The sequence below is a fragment of the Babylonia areolata genome, chromosome 23 (genome assembly GCF_041734735.1).
Source record: "Babylonia areolata isolate BAREFJ2019XMU chromosome 23, ASM4173473v1, whole genome shotgun sequence".
NCBI lineage: Eukaryota > Metazoa > Mollusca > Gastropoda > Neogastropoda > Buccinidae > Babylonia > Babylonia areolata.
The window spans coordinates 42,321-68,469 of NC_134898.1; the positions used below are offsets into that span (position 1 = coordinate 42,321).

At 46.4% G+C, this 26,149-nt stretch overlaps 1 protein-coding gene across 7 annotated transcripts in view; it reads right to left on the reverse strand.

Annotated features, from left to right (window-relative positions):
• Positions 1–2,967: 2,967 nt before the first annotated feature.
• The window catches only part of LOC143298117 (organic cation transporter protein-like), a 128,702-nt gene continuing 105,520 nt past the window's right edge, over positions 2,968–26,149 (reverse strand). For 5 of the 7 annotated variants that reach the window (XM_076610818.1, XM_076610819.1, XM_076610825.1 and 2 more), the window contains 5 exons: positions 25,457–25,672; positions 10,279–10,505; positions 9,733–9,914; positions 6,713–6,864; positions 2,968–3,641 (listed from right to left, as the gene is read on the reverse strand). In XM_076610818.1, coding sequence (XP_076466933.1) covers positions 3,557–3,641; positions 6,713–6,864; positions 9,733–9,914; positions 10,279–10,505; positions 25,457–25,672 — 862 coding nt within the window. In that variant the 3' untranslated portion in view covers positions 2,968–3,556. The remainder of the gene's footprint in view (positions 3,642–6,712; positions 6,865–9,732; positions 9,915–10,278; positions 10,506–25,456; positions 25,673–26,149) is intronic. The other 2 variants (XM_076610822.1, XM_076610820.1) reach the window with 1 other exon arrangement.

The following is a 26,149-nucleotide window of genomic DNA, read 5'->3' on the forward strand; positions in this document are numbered from 1 at the left end:
AAGGGTGGACAGAATGCAGGCTGTAGTAACGGATGAAGGGTGGACAGAATACAGGCTGTGGTAACGGTTGTAGGGTGGACAGAATACAGGCTGTGGTAACGGGTGAAGGGTGGACAGAATACAGCTGTAGTAAAACGTGAAGGGTGGACAGAATACAAGCTGTAGTAACGGGTGTAGGGTGGACATAATACCGGCTGTAGTAACAGGTGTAGGGTGGACAGAATAAAGGCTGTAGTAACGGGTGAAGGGTGGACAGAATACAGGCTGTAGTATCGGGTGAAGGGTGGACAGAATGCAGGCTGTAGTAACGGGTGTAGGGTGGACAGAATACAGGCTGTAGTAACGGGTGAAGGGTGGACAGAATGAAGGCTGTAGTAACGGGTGAAGGGTGGACAGAATGCAGGCTGTAGTAAAGGGTGAAGGGTGGACAGAATACAGGCTGTAGTAACAGGTGTAGGGTGGACAGATTAGAGGCTGTAGTAACGGGTGGAAAGAATGCATGCTGTAGTAACGGGTGAAGGGTGGACAGAATGGAGGCTGTAGTAATGGGTGAAGGGTGGACAGAATGCAGGCTGTAGTAACGGGTGTAGGGTGGACAGAATACAGGCTGTAGTAACGGGTGAAGGGTGGATAGAATACAGGCTGTAGTAACAGGTGTAGGGTGGACAGAATAAAGGCTGTAGTAACGGGTGAAGGGTGGACAGAATACAGGCTGTAGTAACGGGTGAAGGGTGGACATGATACAGGCTGTAGTAACGGGTGAAGGGTGGACAGAATACAGGCTGTAGTAACGGGTGTAGGGTGGACAGAATACAGGCTGTAGTAACGGGTGAAGGGTGGACAGAATACAGGCTGTAGTAAAACGTGAAGGGTGGACAGAATACAAGCTGTAGTAACGGGTGAAGGGTGGACAGAATACAGGCTGTGGTAACGGTTGTAGTGTGGACAGAATACAGGCTGTAGTAACGGGTGAAGGGTGGACAGAATGCAGGCTGTAGTAACGGGTGAAGGGTGGACAGAATGCAGGCTGTAGTAATGGGTGAAGGGTGGACAGAATGCAGGCTGTAGTAACTGGTGAAGGGTGGACAGAATGCAGGCTGTAGTAATAGGTGTAGGGAGGACAGAATACAGGCTGTAGTAACAGGTGTAGGGTGGACAGAATACAGGCTGTAGTAACGGGTGGAAAGAATGCATGCTGTAGTAACGGGTGAAGGGTGGACAGAATGCAGGCTGTAGTAACGGATGAAGGGTGGACAGAATACAGGCTGTGGTAACGGTTGTAGGGTGGACAGAATACAGGCTTTAGTAACGGGTGAAGGGTGGACAGAATACAGGGTGTAGTAACAGTTGTAGGGTGGACAGAATAGAGGCTGTAGTAACGGGTGAAGGGTGGACATAATACCGGCTGTAGTAACGGGTGAAGGGTGGACAGAATACATACTGTGGTAACGGACGAAGGGTGGACAGAATGCAGGCTGTAGTAACGGGTGTAGGGTGGACAGAATACAGGCTGTAGGAACGGGTGTAGGGTGGACAGAATACAGGCTGTAGTAACGGGTGTAGGGTGGACAGAAAACAGGCTGTAGTAACGGTTGTAGGGTGGACAGAATACAGGCTGTAATAACAGGTATATGGTGGACAGAATGCATACTGTAGTAACAGCTGTAGGGTGGACAGAATACAGGCTGTAATAACAGGTGTAGGGTGGACAGAATGCAGGCTGTAGTAACGGGTGGACAGAATGCAGGCTGTTTAACAGGTGTTGGGGGGGGACAGAATACAGGCTGTAGTAACAGGTGAAGGGTGGACAGAATGCATGCTGTAGTAAAACGTGAAGGGTGGACAGAATGGAGGCTGTAGTAACGGGTGAAGGGTGGACAGAATGCAGGCTCTAGTAATGGATGAAGGGTGGACAGAATACAGGCTGTAGTAACGGGTGAAGGGTGGACAGAATACAGGCTGTAGTAACGGGTGAAGGGTGGACAGAATACAGGCTGTAGTAACGGTTGTAGGTTGGACAGAATACAGGCTGTAATAACGGGTGTAGGGTGGACCGAATACAGGCTGTAGTAACGGGTGTAGGATGGACAGAATGTAGGTTTATTAACGGGTGAAGGGTGGACAGAATACAGGCTGCAGTAATGGGTGTAGGGTGGACAAAATGCAGGTTTTAGTAACGGGTGAAGGGTGGACAGAATACAGGCTGTAATATCGGGTGTAGTGTGGACAGAATGCAGGCTGTAGTAACGGGTGAAGGGTGGACAGAATACAGTTTGTAGTAACGGGTGAAGAGTGGACAGAATACAGGCTGTAGTAACGGGTGAAGGGTGGACAGAATACAGTTTGTAGTAACGGGTGAAGAGTGGACAGAATACAGGCTGTAGTAACGGGTGAAGAGTGGACAGAATACAGGCTGTCGTAAAAGGTGGACAGAATGCATGCTGTAGCAACGGGTGAAGGGTGGACAGAATACAGGCTGTAGTAACGGGTGAAGGGTGGACAGAATAAAGGCTGTAGTAACGGGTGAAGAGTGGACAGAATACAGGCTGTAGTAACGGGTGTAGGGTGGACAGAATGCATGCTGTAGTAACGGGTGAAGGGTGGACAGAATGCAGGCTGTAGTAACGGGTGTAGGGTGGACAGAATGCAGGCTGTAGTAACGGGTGTAGGGTGGACAGAATGCAGGCTGTAGTAACGGGTGTAGGGTGGACAGAATGCATGCTGTAGTAACGGGTGAAGGGTGGACAGAATGCAGGCTGTAGTAACGGGTGTAGGGTGGACAGAATGCAGGCTGTAGTAACGGGTGTAGGGTGGACAGAATGCATGCTGTAGTAACGGGTGAAGGGTGGACAGAATGCAGGCTGTAGTAACGGGTGTAGGGTGGACAGAATGCAGGCTGTAGTAACGGGTGTAGGGTGGACAGAATGCAGGCTGTAGTAACGGGTGTAGGGTGGACAGAATGCATGCTGTAGTAACGGGTGAAGGGTGGACAGAATGCAGGCTGTAGTAACGGGTGTAGGGTGGACAGAATGCAGGCTGTAGTAACGGGTGTAGGGTGGACAGAGTGGAGGCTGTAGTAACGGGTGTAGGGTGGACAGAATGCATGCTGTAGTAACGGGTGTAGGGTGGACAGAGTGGAGGCTGTAGTAACGGGTGTAGGGTGAACAGAATGCAGGCTGTAGTAACGGGTGTAGGGTGGACAGAATGCAGGCTGTAGTAACGGGTGTAGGGTGGACAGAATGCAGGCTGTAGTAACGGGTGTAGGGTGGACAGAGTGCAGGCTGTAGTAACGGGTGTAGGGTGGACAGAATGCAGGCTGTAGTAACGGGTGTAGGGTGGACAGAGTGGAGGCTGTGGTAACGGGTGAAGAGTGGACAGAATGCATGCTGTAGTAACGGGTGAAGGGTGGACAGAATGCAGGCTGTAGTAACGGGTGTAGGGTGGACAGAATGCAGGCTGTATTAACGGGTGTAGGGTGGACAGAATGCAGGCTGTAGTAAAGGGTGGAAAGAATGCAGGCTGTAGTAACAGGTGTAGGGTGGACAGAATCCAGGCTTTAGTAACGGGTGTAGTATCCACCCGGTTTCCTGTCCTTATCGCTGGCCACTGGTTCCAGAGCGTAGGCGTTCTTGTTCTGGTCCCTGGGTACAGACAGTGACGGTGGTGATCACTGTGTGTCTTCGTTTTTCAGTTTAGCATCTTTTCCCCATCAGTGATATTAGACGATTAAAAATTAAAATAAAATAAATAAAATAAAGGGCGTGTGTGGAGGGGGGTCGGGGGGAGGGGGGTGAGGGGGAGGGGCAAGGGGGTGGGGCTGGTGGTGGGGAGGGGAGAAAAAGTAGAAAAACTACCAAAAATGCATAACTAACTTGCAATTACATTTTACAGTAACAATTTTATAATGACAATAATTATTAGAAACCGTTAACACAATTCTGAACTACATTAAAGGAATGTAGAAATAGGGCTATGACCTAATGCCTGTGAAAGTCCGACCATAAGAACCTCGTCAGAAATAACTTTTCTAAAATCATCTGCAGAATAGCTATTATCTTTGAAATACTTGAGCAAGAAGGTACGTAACTGCTGACAGTGAAACAATGATGCAAGTTGAACTGCTTACCACAGATGCTTGTAACATTTTTACTATACTTTGTCTTCAGCGCATCAAGTTTTATGCGGAAGAAAGTAGAGGTTATTAACCTTATATAGCATGCTGATGGATTCGGTATCTTTTCTTTAATAATATTCTCGGGGAATAGTGTCCCTTTATGTTTTAAAAACTTTTCCCTTCATCGGTTATAAAATCGACCCCATACTGATTTTTTTTCAAACAAAGTGTATGCCTCTTTTTCAGAAAGGCGGACATGTATTTTTGTCGATTTTTCTGAATCTTGTGCTCCTCTTTTAGCTGCTTTATCAGCAGTTTCATTGCCATGAATGCCAACATGAGAAGGCACCCAACAAAAACTTACCTCAGTCCCTTTAATCCTCAAACAATGTACCGAATGATTTGCCTCAATAACTAAGTCAGGTCTTGTTTCAAGGCTAAATAATTCTAGAGCATAAAGTACTGATTTGGAATAAACAAAGAATGCTATTTTCAGAAAACTATCTGATGGCTCACTAAGTAGTTCAGAGCTTGTGTAATAGCAATTAGCTCAGCCGTGAAGATGGAAAGATATTTTCCGATAAAGTAAGATTTTTCAATTTTAAAGGCAGGAATATAGAAAGCCGCACCAACATTTTTGTCATCAAGAACAGATCCATCTGTAAATATATGGAAATGATTCGGATATTTTTCTGCTATATGAATTCTGGCAGTAGTTGTCGTGATATTGATGTTTTCTTCCTTTTTTGTTTCAGAATAACTGATATCAAAATCTGCTTTCAACATTTTCCAAAAAGGAACAGGAGAATGATATGGTTTTGCAGTTAACTCTTTCATGTCAACATCAGATTCTTTTAACAAATTTGAAACGTAAGTTGCAACTGTTTCTAGTGATGAAGTGGCTTTCGCTCTTTTAAAAAAACCAATGTCAGATCTTATTGTCAGTTCATCAGCAATGATTTTTTTGTCATTGAAGTGTATCTCACAGCGAATATTTCTGTTGCTGACTCACGATGTTCATTTAATGGAAGAATTCCGGCTGTTTTGTGCGTTTCCTGGTTGGATGCATGAGAGGGCACTCCGAGGGCAATGTTGATAGCCTTACAGTCTACACTTTGAATCTTTTGTAATAGATATTTAGGTGTACTGAAAATTATTTCTTGTGCATAGACTATCATAGATCTCACAAGGGCCATGGAAAGATGAATCAATGTTTTTGTATCCATTCCCCAGGGTAAGCGGCTTATGATTTTCATCAAATTGATATTTTTCCTTGTCTTTGTTAAGATGTAATCAAAGTGAGTGTTCCATGTCAGCTTTGAAGTAAGATAACACCTAAAACCTTCACCGCCTGTTTATAATCAATGACGTCACCAAGCAATTTAAAAATGGATATGCTAGATGGGTTACCACCTGAGTTAAACAACATCATACATGGTTTTTTCAGTCGACAAAGCTAGACAATTTTTAAACATATAGTTACCAAGGTTATCAAGATCAGATTGATACAAACGATGTATGTAATTCTGTGCTCTTTGTGGGGTTGACTTTGTTTAGATTGACACCCATCCGCATACATATGTCATCAGCATACTGTACTAAAACTACAAGATTTGTCAATACCTTTGGGATATCCTGAATATGAATATTAAAGAGAATAGGGGCTATAACTGAGCCATGTGGAATTCCCATGTCAAGTTTATGTGGCAACGAATGTGTTCCCACCCTTGCTTAAATGATTCTATCAGATAAAAAGCTTTTTATATACCAATGGAGATTACCAGATATTCTAACTGATTTCAGTTTGTATAACAGACGTTTGTGCCAAACCTGATCGTAGGCTTTACACACACACACACACACACACCTAGTAAAGATACAACTCAAATTAAACGTCAGTTTGCCGACCCCCCCCCAAAAAAAAACAACAAAAAACAACAACAACAACAACAACAAACAAACAAACAAAAAAACAACAAACAAACAAAAAACAAAACAAAAAAAACAACAACAAAAAACCCCGTTGCTAGGACATTTTTTCTGCCGGCAGACTGACGTTTTGAGTTGTAATGTTTACTTGGTGTGTGTGTGTGTGTGTGTGTGTGTGTGTGTGTGTGTGTGTGAGTGTGAGTGTGAGAGTGTGTGTGTGCAATCTCCGTGACGCTGACAACTGCTGTCACATGTCAATGTTCCTGGTGATAACAAGTGCTGTCTCAGTATATATTCCTGTTGCCAACGACTGCTGTCAGATGTCTGTATCATCCACTTTGTCTCTCTGCTGCTCCCTCTGTCTCTCCCTCCCCCCACCCCGACCCCCTCTGTCTCTCCCTCCCCCCACCCCCTCTGTCTCTCCCTCCCCCCACCCCGACCCCCTCTGTCTCTCCCTCCCCCCACCCCCTCTGTCTCTCCCTCCCCCCACCCCGACCCCCTCTGTCTCTCCTTCCCCCCACCCCTTCTGTCTCTCCCTCCCCCACCCCCTCTCCCTCCCCCCCCCCATTCCCTCTCTCTCCCTCTCTTCTTCCCCGATTCCCTCACAAACGCACGCACACACGCATGCACGCACTCCACACACAAACGCACACGCACACGCACACGCACCTCCCAAATTCCTTGGCATCCTCAATGGTTTCGGGCAGCTGCTTGTTGAGTGTTTCCGGCAGGAAGAGCGCACAGATCCCCGCCAGCACCGACAGTCCCCCGAAGATGATGGACGGCAGCGCCAGTCCGAAATCTCCGCTGACGAAGTAGCCCTGACAGACACACACAGGCCGTTCATTACTGACCACCGTCAGGATGGCTACCAACATGACAACGAGACGACTGCTGTTGTTGTTGCTGCTGCTCTACTACTACTGCACTACTACTGCACTGACATTCGTCTGTCACATTTCTCTAAACACACCAGAACTCACGTAAGCGTGTACACAAGCACAGACAGACAGAAACACACAGACAGACAGAGACAGACAGACAGACAGACAGATACACACACACACACACACACACACACACACACACACACGCACGCACGCACGCACGCACGCACGCACGCGCGAAGTACAAAAATAAATCCCGAAACTCTCTGACGGAGAAAAATCTTCCAAGTTATATACCTTCCTAACCGTAACCCAGACACGAACCCATAACACCCACCCGCTGAACCTAACCCTAACCCATAATCCATAGCCCTGACCCTACCACCAGTCCTAACCCTACCCCTTACCCCCTGCCCGCTGAACCTAACCCTAACCCATAATCCATAACCCTGACCCTACCACCAGTCCTAACCCTACCCCTTACCCCCTGCCCGCTGAACCTAACCCTAACCCATAATCCATAACCCTGACCCTACCACCAGTCCTAACCCTACCCCTTACCCCCTGAACCTAACCCTAACCTTAACCCTTACCCCCTGAACCTAACCCTAAACCATAATCATTACCCCCTGAACCTAACCCAAACCCTAACCCCATAACCCCTACCCCTGAACCTAACCCTAAACCATAATCATTACCCCCTGAACCTAACCCTAACCCCTGAACCTAACCCTAAACCATAATCATTACCCCCTGAACCTAACCCTAACCCTAACCCCTGCCCCTGAACCTAACCCTAAACCATAATCATTACCCCCTGAACCTAACCCTAACCCTAACCCCTGCCCCTGAACCTAACCCTAAACCATAATCATTACCCCCTGAACCTAACCCTAACCCTAACCCTGAACCTAACCCTAAGCCATAATCATTACCCCCTGAACCTAACCCTAACCCCCTAACCCCTACCCCCTGAACCTGACCCTAACCCCTACCCCTGAACCTAACCCTAACCAATGACCCTAAACCATAACATCTACCCCGTGATCCTAACCATAAACCATAACCCCTACCCCCTGAACCTAATCCTAAACCATAATCATTACCCCCTAAACCTAATCCCTACCCCTGAACTTAACCCCTAACCAATGACACTAAACCATAACCTCTACCCGCTGAATCTAACCCTGACCCTACCACTATTTCTAACCCGAACCCATAGCCCTTAACCCGTAACCCTAACCCTACCCACTGAACCTAACTCTACCCAATGACCCTAACCCACAACCCCTACCCCATGAACCTAACCCTAACCCTAACCCACAACCCCTACCCCATGAACCTAACCCTAACCCTAACCCACAACCCCTACCCCATGAACCTAACCCTAACCCTAACCCACAACCCCCACCCCATGAACCTAACCCTAACCCATAATCCCTACCCAATGACCCTAACCCACAACCCCCACCCCATGAACCTACCCCTACCCCCAACGCTCAGTTTATATCACAGATTGACATAACTATACTGTTGGGCCAACAGCAAAAGAGAGCTTAATGATCAGTGGTCTCTCCACTGTAATGGGGAGTCCTTTTCAGTCTTTTGTGAAGGGCTATGACTGACAAAAGGAGACACGATTGCACTGGTTCTTTGTGCTGAAGCTTTAGGGGGTAGCTGGCCTTTGGGGACCATCCCACCGCCATCTGTCCTAAACATCCTTTATACGAGAGAGTGGGCAAGATACTCTCTGCCATAATCAAATTCTTGCCCAGATAGTGAGGACAGCAGATGCCTCCTCTGCTGTTCTGGTGGTCATAGTCCTACCCCTTGACCAGGACCTAAACCCATACTCTCTGCTACTGACTAACCCATAACCCCTACCTCCTGACCCTGACTCTCCCTGAATGTAACCCCTGACCCCTACCCCCTGACCCTAACTCTAACCCCTAAATCTGACTAACGCCTGAGGCTGACCTTAATCCTACCCCCTGACCTTAACCCTACCCCCTAAATCTCAACCCCTGACTCCAACCCAGCCCCCTGACCCCGACCCCACCCCCTGACTCTGACCCCAACCCTACACCTGGATACCCGACCCCAATCCCACGACCCCAAAACCCCTGACCCCAACCCCACCCCAAACCCCTGACCCCAACCCTAATCCCTGACCTCGACCCCCAGCCCTACCCCCTGACCCCAACCCTAACCCTGACCCCCATCTTAACCCTAACCCCCTTGACACCAACCCTAACCCTAACCCCCTTGACACCAACCCTAACCCTACCCCCCTTGACACCAACCCTAACCCTACCCCCCTGACCCCAACCCTAACCCCCTGACCCCAACCCTTACCCCTGACCCCAACCCTAACCCTGACCCCCATCTTAACCCTACCCCCTTGACCCCAACCCTAACCCTACCCCCTGACCCCAACCCTACCCCCTGACCCCAACCCTAACCCTACCCCCTGACCCCAACCCTACCCCCTGACCCCAACCCTAACCCTACCCCCTGACCCCAACCCTACCCCCTGACCACAACCCTAACCCTACCCCCTGACCCCAACCCTACCCCCTGACACCAACCCTACCCCCTGACCCCAACCCTAACTCTACCCCCTGACCCCAACCCTACCCCCTGACACCAACCCTACCCCCTGACACCAACCCTACCCCCTGACCCCAACCCTACCCCCTGACCCCAACCCTACCCCCTGACACCAACCCTACCCCCTGACCCCAACCCTAACTCTACCCCCTGACACCAACCCTACCCCCTGACACCAAGCCAGTCCCTCACCAGGTCGGCAACGTAAGGGGAGGCAATGCCGCCGATGCGGGCCATTAGAGAGCTGCTACCCATGCCGGAGTTGCGGACCAGCGTGGGGAAGAGCTCTGCAGAGAACACGTAGATGATGGCGAAGGCGGCAGAGATGCCGAACTTTCCGATCATGGACAGCGTGATGGTGATCCACTCCTCATCTGCACACGGATCAAACACTCAGTTCAGGACGACACTTCGCACGAGCAAGGATACAAAGAAACCGACACGGACACATTTACAGACGCACACGGACAGATACAGACACACACACACACAGACATACAGACACCCACACACACATACACCCACCACATTGACCCTCGTCTAAAATAACATACAGTTGAAAAAAGTTAAAATAATGAACGAATGAATGAACCCTCAGTGCCATCGATGACGTTAAAAGATGATGCCCCCCCCCCCCCCCACACACACACACAGAAAGCCCCCGCCACCACCATCATCCCCCCCCCTCCGCACACAGATCCCCACCCCCACCTCCCCGACACACACACCCCCACTGACCCTCAGTGCCGTAGATGACGGGGAAGATGATGGCCACACAGGCCAAACCGCCCCCGATGATGGTGAAGCAGTGCAGGGGCCGGCGGCCGATGCGGAAGAGGAAGACGAGACAGAAGACGTAGGACAGCGTCTCCGCGATGTTGGCGTAGAGAAAGTTGAGGTACAGGTTGCCCGACAGGCTGCCCACGTTCAGTCCCAGGCCGTAGTACACCATGCTGACCATGATCCTGTTCAGTACATCAACACTACACCATGCTGACCATGATCCTGTTCAGTACATCAACAGTACACCATGCTGACCATGATCCTGTTCAGTACATCAACAGTACACCATGCTGACCATGATCCTGTTCAGTACATCAACAGTACACCATGCTGACCATGATCCTGTTCAGTACATCAACACTACACCATGCTGACCATGATCCTTTACAGTACATCACATCAACAGTACACCATGCTGACCATGATCCTGTTCAGTACATCAACAGTACACCATGCTGACCATGATCCTGTTCAGTAAATCAACAGTACACCATGCTGACCATGATCCTGTTCAGTACATCAACAGTACACCATGCTGACCATGATCCAGTACATCACATCAACAGTACACCATGCTGACCATGATCCAGTACATCACAACAGTACACCATGCTGACCATGATCTTGTACAGTACATCACATCAACAGTACACCATACTGAATTCCAGCTGAGGTCTACAAAGAAGGTGGTATGGTGCTGACTGAGAAGCTTCATCAGCTGTTCCAGCTCATCTGGCAGCATGAGGCAGTTCCACAGGACTTCAAAGACGCTTCCATCATACACCTGTACAAGCGCAAAGGAAATCGTCAGGCATGTGACAACCATCGTGGAATATCCCTGCTGTCCGTCGCAGGCAAGACTCTGGCCAGAGTGCTATTCAACGTCTCATAGCGCTCCTTGAGCAAGGTCTCCTACCAGAGAGCCAGTGTGGCTTCCGGAAAGAACGCGGGACTATCGACATGGTGTTTGCTGCTAGGCAGCTCCAGGAGAAGTGTCAGGAACAGAACGCCGACCTTTGCTCCACCTATGGCGATCTGACCAAGGCCTTCGATACTGTTAGCAGAGATGGCCTTTCGAGAATCTTGGCGAAGTACGGATGTCCCAGAAAGTTCATCACCATCATACGGCAACTACACGATGGGATGCTGGCCCGAGTCCAAGACAACGGAGAGACTTCGGAACCATTCCCTGTCTCCAACGGATTCAAGCAAGGGTGTGTTCTTGCCCCCACCCTGTTCAGTCTCATGTTTTCAGCCATGCTGACAGATGCCTTCAGAGACGCTGACGTAGGCATTGGCATCAGGTACCGCACAGATGGCTCACTCTTCAACCTCAGGAGGCCTCAAGCAAAAACCAAGTTGAGGACAGACACCGCCAACGACTTCCTGTTTGCTGATGACTGCGTTCTCAACGCTGCCTCCGAAGCTGACATGCAACACAACGTCGACAAGTTCTCTGCTGCCTGTGACAACTTTGGCCTCACAATCAGCACAAAGAAGACTGAGGTGATGCACCAGCCAGCTCCAGGAAAGCCTTACGTTGAACCAAACATCTTCATCAACGGGCAACGACTGAACGCGGTGGACAAGTTCACATACCTGGGCAGTACACTCTCTCGCACAGTTGTCTTCGACGACGAGGTGAATGCCAGACTCGCTAAAGCCAGCGCTGCCTTCGGCAGACTCCATAAGAACGTTTGGAACGGGAGAGGCATCACCCTGGAGACGAAGCTCAAAGTATACAAGGCCATAGTTCTCACCACACTGCTCTATGGATGTGAATCATGGACGGTCTACAAACGCCACGCCAAAAAGCTGAACCACTTCCACACCACCAGCCTCAGAAAACTTCTCGGCATAAAGTGGCAAGAGAAGATCCCTGACACAAAGGTGCTCACTCGTGCAAACTTGCCCAGCATCTACATCATCTTGATGCAGGCCCAGCTGCGCTGGGCAGGCCATGTAGTTCGCATGCCAGACCACCGGCTCCCCAAGAAACTGCTGTACGGCGAACTCCAACATGGCAAGCGCTCCCATGGAGGCCAAAAGAAGCGCTTCAAAGACACTCTGAAAGCTTCTCTGAAGGCGTTCAACATCAGCCACGACACTTGGGAGCTGAATGCAATGGACAGACCAAAGTGACGTTCAGCTGTCCACAACGGCGCCAAATCCTGTGAGGCCAAAAGAATCGCTGCAGCAGAGCAACGCAGACAGGCCAGGAAAAGCAGTGCCAGCAAGTCCCCGACAGCCGCCACCATCCCCTGTCCACACTGCGTCAGAACCTTCCGGGCGCGAATTGGCCTGACCAGTCATCTGCGCACCCACAGAGCCCAAACCACCCACCCCCAAGGTGACTAGATGGTCCTCGTCGATGCCGACGGACGAACCACACACACCATACTGACCACGATCCAGTACATCACATCAACAGTACACAATGCTGACCATGATCCTGTAGACTACATCAACAGTACACCATGCTGACCACGATCCTGTACATCACATCAACAGTACACCACGCTGACCATGATCCTGTTCAGTACATCACTTCAACAGTACACCATGCTGATCATGATCCTGTTCAGTACATCACATCAACAGTACACCATGCTGATCATGATCCTGTATTTCACATGAATAGTACACCATGCTGACCATGATCCTGTATTTCACATGAATAGTACACCATGCTGACCATGATCCTGTTCAGTACATCACATCAACAGTACACCATGCTGATCATGATCCTGTTCAGTACATCACATCAACAGTACACCATGCTGATCATGATCCTGTTCAGTACATCACATCAACAGTACACCATGCTGACCATGATCCTGTATTTCACATGAATAGTACACCATGCTGACCATGATCCTGTACAGTACATCACATCAACAGTACACCATGCTGACCATGATCCTGTATTTCACATGAATAGTACACCATGCTGACCATGATCCTGTACAGTACATCACATCAACAGTACACCATGCTGACCATGATCCTGTTCAGTACATCACATCAACAGTACACCATGCTGATCATGATCCTTTAAATACATCAACAATACACCATGCTGACCACGATCATGTACAGTACATCACATCAACATTAATCATGCTGACCATGATCCTGTTCAGTACATCACATCAACAGTACACCATGCTGATCATGCACCTGCTCAGTACATCACCTCAACAGTACACCATGCTGACCATGCACCTGCTCAGTACATCACATCAACAGTACACCATGCTGATCGTGCACCTGCTCAGTACATCACATCAACAGTACACCATGCTGACCATAGTCCTTTACAGTACATCAACAGTGCACCACGCTGACCATGATCATGTTGATTACATCACATCACATCAGAAGTACACCATATCACAGGATGTCACATAATCTGTTCACCGTATCATTACAACACCACATTAACAGTACACTATGTCATATGATATCCCATCAACAGTACATCATATCAGAAGATATATCAACAATACACCATATCACTTCAACAGTACATCATATCATATGATATCCTATCAACAATACATGTCACTTAGCAGTACACCATATCAGAGGATATCACATCAATCAATCAATCAATCAATCATTAAAATCAAAACCACTTTATTAATACACATGGAAATTGACCTGTGCAAGCACAGGCTCGTTGTAAACACTAACATAAAATTATCATGCACAATCAAATAAGAATTTCAATAGCTGACGATAAACTAAAACAAGCCTCCCCCCTTCCCCCTCACGCACACATACACACGCTAAGACAACAGGGTATTGCAAAATAATATTTATAAATAAGAAACATCCAACAAATAAATGGTAAATATAACTTAAATAGAATGCACACACACACACACACACACACACACACACACACACACTCGCGCGCGCGCAGACATGTTAAGACCATTAGGTATTGTACAACCATATATATATATATATATATATATATATATATATATATATATATATATATATATATACACCAAGACACACACACACACACACACACACACACACACACACACACACACAGATCCAGGAGATAGATCGTGAAGGAGTCTCCCGTCGGACCAACGGATGGGTAGGCAGGCAGCCTTATCTGTCGGTGTGAGTCCTCATATTGGAGAAGAGGCCGATTCTGGATGCGCAGCACTTCCCACAGAGGTTGCAAGGGAAAACGCCTCCAGAAGTTGAGCCCTGCTTCCTTCGCTCACGATTCTTCTTAATGGCCAGCGTTCTCTTGTTTTCAAACGTCTTTATGCCACCAGAGCACATCCTCCAGCGAGAGCGGTCAAGGGCATCAGATTCCCAGGAACCGATGTCTATGTCACAGGCTTTGAGGTTTGTCTTCAAGGAGAAGCGCTTGCAGGATCTTCCAAGTTCGCGGTGGCCTTCCTTCAGCTGGCCATACAAGAGCATCTTCGGGATCCTGCTGTCTTTCATGCGGACAACGTGTCCTGTCCAGCGCAGCTGGCACTGGATCAGCAGGCTTTCGATGCTGGGCAGGACGCTCCTCTCTCGGAGCTGAAGGTTGGAGACCCTGTCTTGCCACTTTATGCCGAGGATCTTTCGTAGGCATCTCTGGTGAAACTGCTCAAGCTGTTGAATGTGACGGCGGTACGTCGTCCATGTTTCACAGCAGTACAACAAAGTGGTCAGCACAGCTCTGTAGGTTTTGATTTTGGTGCTGAGCCTGATGCCTTTGTTGTTCCACAGCCTGTTGTTGAGTCTGCCGAAGGCGGAGCTGGCCTTGGCGATGCGCAGCGTCACTTCTGCATCAAGGGCTCCGTTGCTGCATAGGGTGCTGCCCAGGTAGCAAAACTTGTCGAATGACTGGTTCTCTGTGTCATCGATCTTGATTGCAGGTGCGGGGTGAGGGGGGGGGGGGGGGGGGGGGGGGGCACTGGCGTTCTGTGAGCTAGCTGGTTGGTACATGGACTCGGTCTTGCTGAGGCTGATGGTGAGTCCAATTTTGCAGGAGGTTGAGAACCTGTCCATAATGAACTGCATGTCCTCATGGGTATGTGCAGCATGCGCACAGTCATAAGCGAAGAGGAACTTTCAACAGTGCCTCAAACACCCTGGACCTGGCGTGGAGTCACCACAAGTTGAAAAGTTTGCCATCAGAGCGAACTGAATGTAGATGCCCCGGTCACAGACTTGAAAGGCGTCAATCAGCATGGCAGAGAGGAGAATGGAGAACAGTGTGGGTGCCAGGACGCAGCCCTGCTTCACTCCATTACCACAGGGAACGGATCCGACATGTCCGTATGTTCCTGTACTCTCGCCTGCATGCCATCGTGGAAAGACGCAATCAGTTGGATTAGGCTCTCTGGGCAGCCGAACTTTAGGAGGATCTTCCACAGACCACAGCGGTTCACCGTGTCGAAGGCCTTGATCAGGTCTACTAAGACCATGTGGAGCTCCTTGTTCTGCTCACGGCACTTCTCTTGCATCAGACGTACGACAAACACCATGTCACATGTTCCCCTGCCTGAGCGGAAGCCGCACTGTGCTTCAGTTCTTCAGGGATGATTGTGTTGGAGACAGTCAACCAGTCTGTTCAGTATGATGCGGGCGAAGATCTTGCCGGCGATGCAGAGAGAGAGATTCCACTGTGGTTATCGCAGGATGTTTTGTCTCCCTTCCGTTTGTAAATGTAGACAATTGAAGCATCCTTGAAATCCTGGGGGACCTCCCCTCTCTCCCAGATAGACTGGAACAGGGCGATCAGCTTGTCTGTCAGCACCTCGCCTCCACACTTGTAGACGTCAGCCTGGATTCCATCCGCTCCTGGTGCTTTTCTTGACGTTGTTAGCTTCAGGGCCTTCCGGGTCTCGGCCTTGGTGGGAGGGGCAGCTAGCGAGTCATTGATTGGTGGCTGTGGGAGGGCTGCAATTACCTCGTCAGATAGGGACGAATCCCTGTTGAGGAGGGTGTTGAAGTGCTCTGCCCAGCGGGCAAGGATGTCTTTGTCTGTCAGGAGGGTGGTCTGGTCCAAGGCCCGGACAGAGGTTGATCCTATGACTCTCCGCATCATGGAGCAGCGGACTGAAGCTCTTCGGACTTTCCCACCAGGTGTTCTTCATCTCACGCAGAATCTTCTGTACGAGTTGCTTGGTTTGCAAGTACTGGTTCTTCTTCCTCTGGCAGTCTTTATCGGAAATGTGATCCTGATGCCGTATATGCAGTGTGTTCAGGAGCTTGGAGATTCCAGAGTCGTTTTCGTCAAACCAGTCTTTGTGGCTCCTCTGTACAAAACCGAGTAAGTCAGCTGCTGCTGTGTACACAGCATCTCTGAAGGTGCTCCATACCTCTTCTACATCAGTTGATGCAGGAATTTCTTGGAGAGCTGCTTGGATTTGCTGCTGTAACATATCCTTGGTGATAGGGAGGTGGTGGATGTTCAGCTTCCTAGGGGGTTTCTGCCTGGTTGGTTGGAGCTTGCGTGCAAGTCTGATGTTCACCTTGCTGCGTACCAGGCAATGGTCCGACCAACAGACTGCTCCTCTCATGCAGCGTGTAATGGAAACATCACCTATGTCCCTCTGCCGGACAATCACATAGTCCAGCATATGCCACTACTTGGAGCGGGGGTGCATACATGTGTTCTTGTACTTGTCCGCTTGTTGGAAGAGGGTGTTGGTGATGGTCCGTGCATGCTGCGCGCAGAGCGAGAGCAAAAGCAGTCCGTTGGAGTTGCACTTGCCAGTGCCGTGCTGTCCTAGGACTTTTGGCGACGCTTAAAAGTCCATGCCGACGCGGGCATTGAAATCCCCAAGGATGACCAGCCTGTCCTTTTTGTCTACCGCTGAAATGGTGCAGCTGAGCTCCTCGTAGAAAGCTTCTTTGAAGTCATCAGGGCTGGTCATCGTCGGGGCATATCAGCTGATGACTGTGGAAAAGCGATCCTTGGACAACTTCAGACGCAGGGTCATCAGCCTATCGTTTATCCCACGTGGAAGGCTGTCAAGCTGTCGTGCAAGTTTGGTTTGTATGGCAAAGCCCACGCCTGGGGTTCTTGGGGTGCCATCTGGCTTCCCAGTGCAATAGGTGTAGCCCCCTCCAACTTCCTCCAGCTGGGTTTCACCAGCAAACCTGGTTTCGCTCAGGGCTGCTATGTCCACCTGGTAGCGATCAAGCATTCTAGCAATGAGTGCTGTGCGCCTTTCTGGTCTGTCGTCTGTCCAAAAGGGTGCGGACATTCCAGGCACCCAGAGTCAGGGCATGACTCCTGGTTCATTTCTTCTGTTTTCGACCGTTAGTGTTGGATGTCCAAGTAGGTGCGGTTTCCTACTAGGTACTAGGTGAGCCAGGCTTTGTTTAGGGATCCTTTTATCTCCCCTTCCCCATGTGGGGAGAGCAGTGCTGTCCTTAAAAAGGGCTGCTCTGACGCTGTGGGAGGATACGGGCGCCGCATCTGCCCCAGTCTACGGCGGACGACCATCACCCCACAGCCGCCTGCGTGCAGAGTCGTGACTAGGAACTGCCAGCAGCATCTTCTGCCTGTCCCCGTTACCACTTCTCCATCTCCACAGGGCTTGGGAAAGCTGGGTGTTGAAGGGCTAGCTCGTCGTTCCGACTTTAGCCTGGTTGCCTGACCAGCACATGTGCCTTTTTTTTAGTGAAGAGGAATTGTGCAGTCCCTTCCCCACTCTCTCGCCTACCGACGCTCAGAGTCCCACAGGTGCAGATACTGCCACGTGTAGAACGGCCTCGGTAGGTGCAGGTTTTTTCTTCGGAGCTCCGTCTCCTAGGAGGACTTCCAGCCAAGGATAAGAGCTCCCCCTGCCCTTTGGTCATCCTCTTCCGCCTTCACAGCCGTTGGGAAAGGTTTCCTCCTCCGCCTGGTCCGTCGTTGGGAGACTTCACATGCGGCAGGTAGTACCTGGTTACATGGTACCAGTAACAAGGGCTATGCCCCTGACCTGACTCCATAGATCGTATATATAAGTAAAATGCGCGCACACACACACACACACACACACACACACACACACACACACACACACACACACACACGCACACACACGCACACACACACACACACACACGTTAATATCACTTCAAGTGGAAAGATGTTAAACTGAAGGCGACGACGACGACGACGACGACACACCCACACACACACACACGCGCGCGCGCGCACACGCACACGTTAAGGCCTTAAGTTATTGCACAACAACAAAAAAAAGAGATATATATACATATATAGTCACAGTCCTACGAGTGAGTACTGCTTGTTTTGACTGTGTGCGCGAATGGCTGTAGGAATGAATGAATTAATGTAACGAGATGTTCTTGCGCGTGGAGCTCTGAATCTGCCACTTGTGTCTGAGCGTCTGCTACTAACGTCATCATGCAGTGGGGTGTTTCGTCTGTCAAAATGATTGTGTCAGTTTTCTAGTGTGCATGTCGCTAAAGGTGTCTTGTCTGATACCCACCACCCCACCCGCTTTCCCAATGTCTTTTTTCCAACCTGTCTTTGTCATGTTTGGTCAAGTTCTCTCCCCAGCACACGGCGCCGTAAGTTAAAACGCTGCAGACAACAGATGTATAAAACATCTGGAGTATCCGTTTGCACACATTAAAAGACTTCATTTTTCTAAGGAAGTGCATGCGACTATTGGTCTTTTTAATAAGAGTATTGGTGTTTTCATTCCAAGAAAGCTTACTGTCGATTACAACAGCAAGATATTTGTAGGAGTCCACTTGTTCAACTACTACTTTTTCTGATGATTTTACTTAAACTTGATTTTTCTTTTCTGAAGTCGATTACAAACTCTCGTTTTGCCAACAATCAGTTCAAGGTAATTTTTATCACACCAGTTCACAAACTTGTCAGTTTCACTTCGGTAGTCAGGATCATCGTCATCAGTAATAAGTCCTGTCACTGCGGAGTCATCTGCAAACGTAACGAGTGGACACGCATTGGTCAGATTTCTGCATTCAGCCGTATACAAGGTGAATAAAAATGGTGAGACCACTGCCTTGTGGTGCACCAGTGTTTGTAGCTGAAACAGTAGAAATAAAATCATTTAATTTTACAAACTGGGGCCTTTAAGTATGGTAGTCAAAACCGCATAAAAACGTCGGAAAAGCGAGTTCCATGTGCACAAGCTTCTTTGTTAAAAGATGAGGTTGAATGGTATCAAAAGCACTAGAAAAGTCAAAGAACATTAGGCGGACACAGGTATTTGATTTGTCAGGTGTTCATAGATTTTGTTCAAAACAAACGTATTATCATCCGTACATCTGTTCCTCCAGTATGCAAATTGCAAGGGATCTAAAAATGGTTTGACAGACTCGTGCAAATAGACAAGTATCAATCTCAAAGGCTTTCATCACAGCAGAAGTCAATGCTACAGGACAGAGATCATTCATACAAGAAACTTGTGTTTTCTTGGGTACAGGTATAATGCAGGAAGTTTTCCAGATAATATTTTGCACTGATAAGAAGACTGATTAGAAATAATAGTTAAAATTTTGTAGAGTTGAGCTGCACAGTATTTCAGTGTATTTGTTCGGATCATATCAGGACCAGGTCCTTTGGTTTTACTCTTTTTAATTATGAAAGCACTCCCTCTTCAGAGACAATGCATTCGTCCTTCTTAACATTTAAAATATCACTTAAATATTGTTTTTCTGCGCTAAAATCGTGACGATCAAAGCGAGCATAAAAGTTATTCAGCTTGTTTGCTTCTTCTTCCGATGATAAAACCGTTTCTCCCCCCCCCCTCCCCCTTTCTACCTTTGTATCTACCCAGTTTCATTCCCTCCCACACCCCTTTCATGCCGCTGCTCAGTAATTTGTTTTCTGTGTTCTGCTGAGTAATTTGTTTTCTGTGTTCTGCTGATAGTACATCACATCAACAGTACATCGCATCAACAGTACATCACATCAACAGTACATAACAGTGCATGACACCAACAGTACATCACATCAACAGTACATGACAACAGTACATCACATCAACAGTACATAACAGTACATCACATCAACAGTGCATTACATCAAGAGTACATAACAGTACATCACATCAACAGTACATGACACCAACAGTACATCACACCAACAGTACATAACAGTACATCACACCAACTACATAACAGTACATCACACCAACAGTACATGACATCAACAGTACATGACACCAACAATACATCACACCAACAGTACATAACAGCACATGACACCAACAGTACATCACATCAACAGTACATGACACCAACAGTACATAACAGTACATGACACCAACAGTACATCACATCAACAGTACATGACACCAACAGTACATAACAGTACATGACACCAACAGTACATCACATCAACAGTACATGACACCAACAGTACATAACAGTACATGACACCAACAGTACATCACATCAACAGTACATGACACCAACAATACATCACACCAACAGTACATAACAGTACATGACACCAACAGTACATCACATCAACAGTACATGACACCAACAGTACATAACAGTACATGACACCAACAGTACATCACATCAACAGTACATGACACCAACAGTACATAACAGTACATCACATCAACAGTACATAACAGTGCATGACACCAACAGTACATCACATCAACAGTACATAACAGTGCATGACACCAACAGTACATCACATCAACAGTACATCACATCAACAGTACAGCTGAGTAATACTGATAACAGTGAAAAGCAAGGTGGCAGAATGGTTAAGACGCTCATCTGCCAATGCAGTCTCCGCGAGGGACCGAGTTTGAACCCGCTCCTGCCCTATTTGTTGTTGTTGCAAGTATCGAAATATCGGGGAGGGTGGGGGGAGGGTTGGGGTTAACTTGCACATGCGCATGAAGTATGAGTTGTTTGTTTTTCTTTGTAATTATAAACCCCTGTGGTTGCTCACACATGTGCCGGATCAACTGATAAGTTGCCTTGCCCATTGATATTAGTGCCACTGATACGATTGAGGAGTCCTGATTTTTCTCTCTATATATAATAGCTTTCATTTGTCATTATATATTATTAGCCTGTTATCATAAGGTGAAATTGTTATTTACCCCATAATTTGCTCATTTAATTGGTTCCGCTTGATTGATTGTTTCATTCCTTATAGTGTTTGATCTTCAGAATTTACTCTTTTTTTTCTCAATTTGATTGCTATCTACTTGACATTATTATTTTTTGTTACTTTTCCCATATAATCTAGATTGTCCTGTGTCTTGTTTACTGTTTTTTTCATTACTTATATTGTCAGCTTAAGATAATCATGAATGCTAACACACCCCAGACGTGCGATGCATGGCCATTGGGAGAAGGTTTGAGAGTAGGCTTTCTTAATATTAATCATATAATTAATAAGTTATCTGATGTTTCTGATATATTGAATAATTTTGGAAAAAAACTTTCACATTTTTGGATTTGGTGAATCAAGATTATCAGAACATATGTCAGACTCTGACCTAACCATGCCTGGATATAATGTCGTTCGTAAGGATCCTTTCAATCCAAAGGAAACAGGTTTACTTATTTATGTACATGAACATATTAGATTCAAAAGAATTCAATCACTCGAAAACCACCATGTTGAATCAGTATGGATCCAGGTACACTTTAAAAAATCGGAACGGTTTCTTATAGGCTTTATCTATAGGAATCCTGCAGAGCACGTTGACTGGATAGATAAGTTCACGCTAATGATGGAAGACGCTTCTCTGCTCTCAAATGAAATTATTTTATTGGGTGACTTTAATATAGATTTACTGAAATGTAATTTGAACTGGAAACAAACATACGAATCCTTTCATCTCAATCAGTTAATCGACAAACCAACACGAATCACTCGCACTTCACAAACACTCATCGACCACATATACACAACTTCCACAAAGACTATTTCTGAAATATGCTCTCCAACCTTTGGCTGTAGCGACCACTTTCCAGTGTGTATCACATGGTCTAAAAAAGGTATCAAGATACCAAAAAACTGTCATAAAGTTATCACATACAGAAGTTATTCAAAATTTGACCCTGATTCATTCTTGATGGACCTGATGAACTCTCCTATGTCTCTCGTTTATCAGTTTACTGATCCAGATGAAGCGTTTGAAATATGGTATCATAATGTCCTCAACATTTACAACAAACACTCCCCATTCAAAACTAAACGTGTAAAAACCAGTCTGGAAAAGCCTTGGATAACGGGAGACATAGAAGACGCCATCGATTTCAGAGATTTTCTTTTATCAACTGGAACCCGAGATGATTTTCAAAAGCAAAGAAATGCAGTAAATAACATGAAACGTTTAGCGAAAAAGAAATATTTTCAAAAGTTGATCACTTCTAAGTCTGATAGTAAGTCTTTGTAGAAAGCCATAAATCAGTTGAAAAATAAGAATAGAGCCACACAAATTACATCACTCAGACATATCCACAGATAGACTTAACTCACATTTCTGTAACATAGCTACTTCAATTATAAAATCAGACAAATCAAACCTTAACTCTTTAGATGCTCTTAAAATTCTGTCAATCAAAAAATATTTCATCCACATTAGATATTCCTTTGATATGTGTACATGAAGTTTATAATGCTCTGATCCATTTAAAACAAACTAGTACAAGAGGTCTTGATGGCATAGACGGAAAAATATTAAAACTCTCAGCTCCTATAATAGCAGAATTCCTCACATACATATATAATTTAAGTATTACAAAAAATAAGATTCCCAAAACGCTCAAAACTGCTAAAGTTATTCCTATATATAAGAATGGTGATCGCTCTGAACCATCAAACTACAGACCAATTTCTATTTTGCCAATATTATAAAAAAAAAAAAAACCCTGGAAAATCATATAAATAAACATATTCTTAAGCATTTTAATAATTTTGACTTGTTCCATCCAAATCAGTCTGGATTTAGAGCTAATCACTCATGTCATTCTGCACTAACAAATTTAGTAGATCAATGGCTCACTAACATTAATAATAACGAAATTACTGGAGCCCTTGTTGTCGACTTTATGAAGGCTTTTGATGTGATTGATCATTCTCTCCTGAAAAAACTAAAGATTTATGGTTTGTCTTTGAATACATTAGAACTTATCTCATCTTTTCTCTCTGAAAGAAAACAACTTGTGTCCACAAATGGTTCAAAATCAATGTTATTACCAATTAACTATGGTGTACCTCAAGGTTCTGTTTTGGGACCTATCTTATTTTCTGCATATATTAATGACCTACCCTTATCTATCAAGACACCATGTGAAATGTTTGCTGATGACACCACCATTCATACTAGTCATACTAACCTATGTATCGTATCTCTTTCTCTTCAGGAAAGTATTGACCAATTGATTGAATGGTCCGAACTAAACCACATGTGTCTCCATCCTAAAAAAACAAAATTCCTAATAATCACAAGACAAAAACGTCAAAATATATCCATAAACTGTTCGCCTATTTTCATCAAAGGTGACAAGATTGAAGAAGTTGACCACCATAAAATCCTTGGCATCACTATCGATAATAATTTGTCATGGTCACATCATATTTCTCTGTTATGCAAACAGGTATCAAAAAATATCTATCAACTGTCTAGAATCAAACACTTTTTGGATCTTCATTGCCGAAAACTATTTGTCAGTACTTATATAGAATCACACATTAACTATGCTTCGACAGTGTGGGATTCGGCGAGTGACAGTATTATAAAACCTCTATTGAGTCTGCATAGAAGAGCTGTAAAATTGATTCTTTTAAAATCTTCATCATTGACTGTATCTGATTATAAAGCTCTCGATATCCTCCCACTGAAAACAAAACTTCTATTTAACAAAGGTCTATTTATGTTCAAAATTATGTCTGGATTTGCTCCCCCCTCACTGAAGAATAAATTTGTAATCAACACTCATCGTCATCTTCATAAAGTTATGGTACCACTTCCAAGGATCGATCTTTTTAAATCTAGTCTGTCTTTTTCATGGGGCTGTTTATGGAATGAATTATTATCCTGCCTCAATGTAAACACTGTAAAAAGCATCCCTAACTTTAAAAACATATATCGTGCACATTTATTGAAAAACATGTGATTATGTGACACATCTCAATTATAAACAAAAAATCATGTATAGATTGTCAATATATATACGCCTCTCTCCTCCCCTGTCAGTCTCTATGTCTCTCCACTGTCACTGTCACTATATCTGTCTGTTGTCAGCCTCCCCTGCCTTCTTTACTCTTCCCCTTGTCCATTCTTCCTTCCGCTCTCCACCACCCCCCTACCCTATTGTCCTCGTTGTTATTCATCTATCGCGATGTTGTATTGTACATACGTTCTGTGTTTATGTTTGCACATGCTTATGCAATTTTGACGTTGATGTTGTGAATTGACTCTCGCTTTTTTTTTTTTTGTTGTTGTTTTTTTTGGTTTACTTTGTTGCTTTTTTTCCAATTATTATTCATGCCCAGAGGGCTGGATGTAAAAAAGTACTTTGTGCTTACTCCTTTACCCTCGTAAAATAAAATTTCGTTCGTTCGTTCGTTCGTTCGTTCTCCCATGTCTGACTGCAAAATCAAACTGAGCATCTAGTCTTTGAGATGAGATGAGATCCCGTGTGCAGCACTGAACTGGCGCACTGAAATAGAACCCAAGGCAACAACAGTGTTGTCTTCTGGCAAAATTCTGTTAAGAAATCCACTCTGATGATGAATACACAAATAATGCATACACTCATAGCCTAACAAAGCGCGTTGGGTTATGCATCTATCTAGCAGATGTGGTATAGCGTATGCGGAATTGTCCGAACGCAGTGCTGTCTTCTTGAGAAGGTGAAACTGACACTGAAACTGGAACGACACATCACTTAAAGAGTACACCAACCAAGCAAATAACCAAGAAAGCAACCAACCAACCAACCAAGCAACCAACCAAACAACCAACCAACCAACCAAGCAAATAACCAACCAACCAAGCAACCAACCAACTAAGCAGCTAAGCAAACAAGCAAGCAACCAATCAACCAAGCAAGCAGCTAAGCAAGCAAGCAAGCATGCATCCAACCAACCAAAGGACAGCCGTGTCAGCTGAAGACTGACCAGTTGAAGAAGATGATGAGGCATCGGACCAGGAGTCTAGGACTGGTAAAGAGGTGCCAGACCTTCTCCTGGGGCCCCTCAGACTGCAGGTCCTGCAAACTCAGCACCTTCTCCGACACGTCCGCCCCGTTCATCTTGGCCGCCTTCCTCACGATGGCTGAGGCCTCGTCAATGCGGCCCCGTGAAACTAGCCACCGGGCGGACTCCGGGATCAGACTGCAGACAGCACAGTACACACACTGACTTCACACTGCAGACAGCACAGTACACACACGCTGACTTCACACTGCAGACAGCACAGTACACACACTGACTTCACACTGCAGACAGCACAGTACACACACTGCAGACAGCACAGTACACACACTGACTTCACACTGCAGACAGCACAGTACACACACTGACTTCACACTGCAGACAGCACAATACACACACTGACGTCACACTGCTGACAGCACAGTACACACACTGACTTCACACTGCAGACAGCACAGTACACACACGCTGACTTCACACTGCAGACAGCACAGTACACACACTGATTTCACACTGCAGACAGCACAGTACACACACTGACTCCGGGATCACACTGCAGACAGCACAGTACACACACTGGCTTCACACTGCAGACAGCACAGTACACACACTGACTTCACACTGCACACAGCACAGTACACACACTGACTTCACACT